The following is a 5,902-nucleotide window of genomic DNA, read 5'->3' as shown; positions in this document are numbered from 1 at the left end:
TATAAAATAATAATTAACAGAAACATTCATGTATAAAATAATAATTGAACAGAAACATTCATCTATAAAATAATAATTTAACAGAAACATTCATCTATAAAATAATAATTGAACAGAAACATTCATGTATAAAATAATAATTTAACAGAAACATTCATGTATAAAATAATAATTAACAGAAACATTCATGTATAAAATAATAATTGAACATTATTTATCTGAGGAGCAGCTTTGAGTTTAACTCCATCACTGAACTCTCATCTTGAACAAGCATGAAGGCGACAGTGGAAAGAAAAACTCCCTCATGAGGAAGAAACCTTTAACAGAACCAGGATCAGGACTAGAGGACCATCTGCTTCGACCAGCTGGGTTTGGTAGGAATAGATACACAATGGCAGGTCAAGAATCACATCAGTTTTAACAATTCATTTAAGGAAATGAGGTCAGTTTGTCCTCTAGTAGTCTAAGTCTATAGCAGCAGAACAAACCGACTCTAACCATAGGATTTAAATCAACCTAAATATCCAAATTATAGTAATATTAGTTATTAACTAGAATTTTATTAATAATAATACCTTATTATCTAACCTTTTGTAATACCTAATTATTTCTGTGCGGAAATCAAATGAATCCTGTTTGAGATGATTTAATTTTGTGTGTGGGTCAGTTTGTTTGGAGCTTGTAAACAAATAAACACTCTGTTTACTCCTGCAGTGTTCAGTCAGGTCCTCTTCACAGTACGTGTTGTCAATAAAGGAAGTGTCCAGATGACCTGACTGGATTATTTACCTGGATTATTGAGCATGGACTTTGACACAGATTACTGTGGAGCAAACAGCAGGCGCCTGGAGATGGAAACAATCCTGGAAGGCGTTTCACTTTGACATGTTGCATTAATCAACTCCTCTGGACTGGACCTGGACTCACAGGCTCCCTGGTCCTTGCTTGGGTTCAGGTCCAGACCCAGACTGGGTCTCCACAGGACTTCTCTGGAGTCAAACCTGTTGTTTTTTCCATGAGCCTAAACCAAACAGAAGCTTGTGAACCGTGCGTTTGGTTTGTGAGGACGGGCTCAGACTGAGAGAAAACAGCTGAAGTTCATTAAAACAAGCCGACGCTCCAAGTTGAAGCTGTGGAGCTGGTTTAAGTTCAGAGCCTTCAACAGCCAGACACCGTACGCTTGTTGGACTGCAGAAATACCTCACATGTTTGTCACACGCTGCGTCAGCTGCTGATGAGTTCTTACAGACTGCTGATCAGAACCACACAGACTGGTTCTGTTTGCAGATGACACACTGCCCTCCCCCCCCTGCAGGTGGTTAAACACCTGGCAGAAGCTGAACATGCTGCTTGCATTGGACTGGACCGGTTCATTCGTTAGGTTGAGCTTTCAGAAAGTCCACCTGTTCTGGAGACATTGTCTGTCCAGCGTGTCCAGTTGGACATGTCCAGAGCACCTCCCTAAGGAGGCGTTCAGGGTCCATCCTCACCTCCTCAGCGGTCTCCCCTGGATGTGGAGGAGCAGCAGTTCTACTCCAGGTCTCTCCTGGAGAACTGAACTTCTCACCTGATCTCTAAGGAGAGTCCAGCTACCCTGCAGAGAGGACTCATTTAGACCTCCTGGATCCAGGATCTGATTCTTTCAGTCTCTTCCCAGAACTCGGGGCCACAGGTGAGGGACCGTAGACCAGCTGGTAAAGAGCTTCTCCTTACAGCTCAGCTCTCTCTTCACCCCAACGGACCGGCACAGAGTCCACAATACTGCAGAAGCTACTTCGGTCCATCTGTGGATCTCCTCCTTCCATTCTTCGCTCACTGAACACAACCAGAGATACTTGACATCCTCCACTGGAGGCAGAACCTCCTGGACCTGGAGAGGACGGTCCAGCGTCTGACTGAGGACCGTGGCCTCAGACCTGGAGGTTCTGATCCTCATCCCAGCAGCTCAGCTGTGGACCGCTCCAGTGAATCAACTGATGTTGTGCTTCTGTTCGCAGTGTTTGCCTGCAGACACGCTGGCCTTCTACAGCATCAGCGAGCAGAGCCGGCTGGATGGGTCGGGTCTACAGAAGCTGTGTCCCACCATGCTGCAGCATCTGGACTCTGGCGCTTGCAAGAGGAAGAAGGAGGAGGAGCCTGATCCTGACTCCTCCCCCAGGCCTTCGGATGCGGAAGGTGAGCTACTGCTGGTTCAACCATTGTTTCACAGCAGATGTGCACAGATCACAGCTTTATTTGACATGTTCACACGTTTGATGTTAGTTTTATATTTGAAGTTGAGCGGGCGAAGTGTTTCCTTTTAACTAACAATGTTTTTACCAGTGAGCTCCTTGTTCTGTGTAACTCAGACCTTGTTTAATTCAAGGTCCCTTCAAGAGCCTAGCAGAGGTAATGAAAGCTTAGATAGGGTGTCTGAGAACTCGTGCACAGGACAGACCCCCCCCCCGGTTCTGTGGAACTTGATCTGGACCGCTGCAGGATGCTGCAGGTATTCAATCAGAACTGTGCGCAGCTCGTTGCTGTTCACATAACTGGACCTTAAAGTTTGCTTTCCTTCGGTGAACCCACAAACTTTCAGGCGTTCTTTGATTACGTTGTTGTGTTTAATTTTCTAACAAATGTAAAGTTTTGACTTGGAAGCTGTTTTGTTTTGGACAGGTGAGGAGGAGCTTTCCCAGAGTTTCGTCTTTCCTTCCTCTGACTCGTGTGTTTGTCCTTGTCGGCCCCTCGTGCCCTCGCCCTGTACGGAGCTTGTTTTGGCTCCAGAGCCTCCTGACCTGCAGATGGACCTCATCTCACTGCTAGAAACCATCGCTTTATAAAATGGATCACTGTTTGTTCTGAAACGTCTTGGCTCACACAACCTGAGTTTGATGTTTTTGACTTCTTTTGCTGTGATGCTTCAAATGTTGCAGGAGTTCGTTTGTTTCTCTGCAGGTGATGCGTCCTCTCTGAGCTCTCCACAGTGAAGGACATTTAGCTTTGAGACAAACTGAGTTACAAACACCACATGAGGTTGTTGTCATGATGACCCTCTAAGGTTAAAGTTGGCCTCTCGCTCGGCTGAGACGGTCTCAGACCAGGTGGTGACTCAACTATCAGAACTGGGTTCATTCATGGGGCAGTTTAGCTGAACCTTCTCATTGGAACCAGTGGCACGTGGCCATGTTTTACCAGTTACTTTTTTAAACTAGAGCCTATTTTCTCGTGCACGACTTGCAAAACTATAATCCAGGTAGTTTTTAGACCTGCATCGGAGAGCACCTGCAGCTCTAGCTCTCTGGATTCAGGCAGGAGACGCCCAGGACGTAACCGAGACAGGTTTGAGACATTTTGGACAGTCTTCCTGAACCCAGTCACCAACTATTCTCAGCCCAGTAAGAGTCCACCTTTAGCCCAATATTTCCTCACAGAAATGTAACCCTGAAAGATGACGAGTGCATTTTGCTTTAACGCTCCACTTTGTCCCAACTCCAGTTTGGGGTTTTTCTTTCTTGAGTGTGACGTTGATCAGTGCCTTCTCCCTCACCGGCGTGTTCGTCGTTCCTCTGCTGAAGACGAGGTTCATGAAACATGTTTTCAGCTTTTTCGTCGCTCTTGCCATCGGCACGCTCTACTCCACCGCCGTCCTGCAGCTGCTGCCTGAGGTTTGACTTCTAACCATGCATTTATCTTTATTGTATCTATAAACCTGTCCTGGAGGTGCCTACCTTCTGTCACGGTGAGGCCTGAGGACCAGCTCCTTCAAAGTAAAACACTAGTCCATGTTGGTGCTCGTTCTCCTGAGTCAGGTTTCCCTTGAGGTCGTGGCACAGACACACTTGAGCGGACTAGAATAAAGTCTGTGTGTAATTCCATCTTAATTACTTCTTCTGTCTCTGATCAAAAGGAAGTGGGTTTGAAGCGCTGAATGCAGGAAGGTGGTGTCACTTCTCCTAAATGATTCTCTGAATAACGAGCTTCTTGTCTCAAAGGTTCAGTCCGGTTCTCTGTCATTCTCTCCATTCCTACAGGGCTAATTGGTTGGTGCTCCCTGATTTCTGTGCCTAGTAATTAATCTGATAAGATCATCTGTGAACTAACTAGCTGTCTTTGTCTGTTGTTCTCTCCCCGTCCTTTCTTTGTCTTTGATCAGTGTGGGGTTATGGGATCCTGTGTGTGACACTGATCTCTCTGTGTTCGCTGGTGGGGGCCAGCGTGGTGCCCTTCATGAGGAAAACCTTTTACAAGCGGCTGCTGCTCTTCTTCATAGCCCTGGCCATTGGCACGCTCTACTCCAACGCTCTGTTTCAGCTCATCCCAGAGGTAGCGTTACTTCGGCTGCAACTCGCTGAGCGTTTCAGGAAAAGGCTAAAAGTCACTGAGACGTTTGATGTAAATCCTGCTGCAATATTTTGTTTTTAATAGATTTTAGCTTTAAAATCCAAAACCAAACCACTTATAAACAATTAGCAGAAAGCCGAGCGAGCACGGAGCAAGATTCACCCCAAAACTTCAGGAAATACTTATTCCTGTATCTGAAACTTCCATTTAGACTGGACACAGGAAAAAGTACCAATACAAAATATTGCCTTGCATGTACCTGGTACTGACTGCATAATTACCAGGATAGTTACCAGATACTTACAGGGTACTTACCAGGTATTTCTAGTACTTACAAAGTACATATCTGGTACTTAGAAGGTACTAACCCAAACTTACTGGGTACTTACAAGGTGCTTACCATTTGTGTACTGGATACCTACTTGGCATTTACTGGGTGTATAACTGGTGTGTAACTGGTGTGTACTGGGTATTGAATAAAGGTTAATAAATAAATAATAAATAATAATAAATGTACTGGGTATGTAAAGGTCTGGGCGATATGGACCAAAATTAATATATCGATATTGTAAGATGAATGCCAATATACGAAATATATCTGGATATTTTTTCTTTCCATAACGTAATAACAAAAATATATTTCTGAGTCAAAGCTTTGTCCTAGTGGTCACTCAGGCACATATAGTAAACAGCTGTAATTGTGCAAAATAAATGTCTAAAAAATAAACTATTTACATATATTTTATTTTATTTATTATATATTTTTAGACCTTTATTTACATATATTAAATAATAATCCTCTTCAGCTGCGCCGCCTTCACGACGTTAGTAAGCGTGTGAACTGCAGCTGCAGGTCTGACAGACTTCAGCCTCCTTCCCTGAAACAAACCACAGTATAAAGCTCATTTAGCCGTGCTGTGCCTCATGAGAGGAGCAGTGAGAGTGACATTTATCAGTTTGGAATGTAATTGTGTATCTGGTGTGTACTGGCTATATACTTTGTTTACTTGGTATGTACCTTGCGCGTACCTGTTATGTACCTGGTATGTACCTTTTGTTTACTCTGTTTAATGAGTACTTACAGAGTTCAGGTTGTTTTATATAGTGACTTGTTTCTCTTTTTTTACTTGGGAAGTTTAGAGTAACAAAATACCAGATATGTACCAGGTAAATATTAGCACGTACCAAGCTAAGTTATGTACTGCTATTGCATAGGAATCTAATTCAAAGGTTGTTTACAGTAAAATATGCTTGTCGTTTAAGTTGTAGAGATGTTGTGTGAAGCCGACTTCTGAAGGATGTTGGGTGGGTCCACGCGTCAGCTGAGCGCTGGTTCCGCCATCAATAAGAGTTCCACTTCTTTCATTCATTTCTTCAGATGTAAACGCACCATTTTTTCCATGACATTAGAAAATGGCAAACAAAAGAAGATCAAGCAAAGACATCAAGAACAACAAATAACTTTCAGCTACAGTCAGAGCTAAACTACATCAAAGGCTTTAGCTACTGTCAGAGCTAAACTACATCAAAGACTTTAGCTACAGTCAGACCTAAACTACATCAAAGGCTTTAGCTACAG

General features: G+C 43.6%; 1 protein-coding gene across 1 annotated transcript in view; it reads left to right on the top strand.

The window, feature by feature from the left end:
* slc39a14 (solute carrier family 39 member 14) overlaps nt 1–5,902 on the top strand; it is a 21,605-nt gene that overhangs the window by 2,863 nt on the left and 12,840 nt on the right. The window contains exons 2-3 of the mRNA XM_037680113.1: nt 1,998–2,175; nt 4,136–4,305. Of these exons, the coding sequence (XP_037536041.1) occupies nt 1,998–2,175; nt 4,136–4,305 (348 nt within the window). The remainder of the gene's footprint in view (nt 1–1,997; nt 2,176–4,135; nt 4,306–5,902) is intronic.

The sequence above is a fragment of the Nematolebias whitei genome, chromosome 8 (genome assembly GCF_014905685.2).
Source record: "Nematolebias whitei isolate Nwh7 chromosome 8, NemWhi1, whole genome shotgun sequence".
Classification (NCBI taxonomy): domain Eukaryota; kingdom Metazoa; phylum Chordata; class Actinopteri; order Cyprinodontiformes; family Rivulidae; genus Nematolebias; species Nematolebias whitei.
This window is presented reverse-complemented; position numbering and strand designations above follow the sequence as displayed.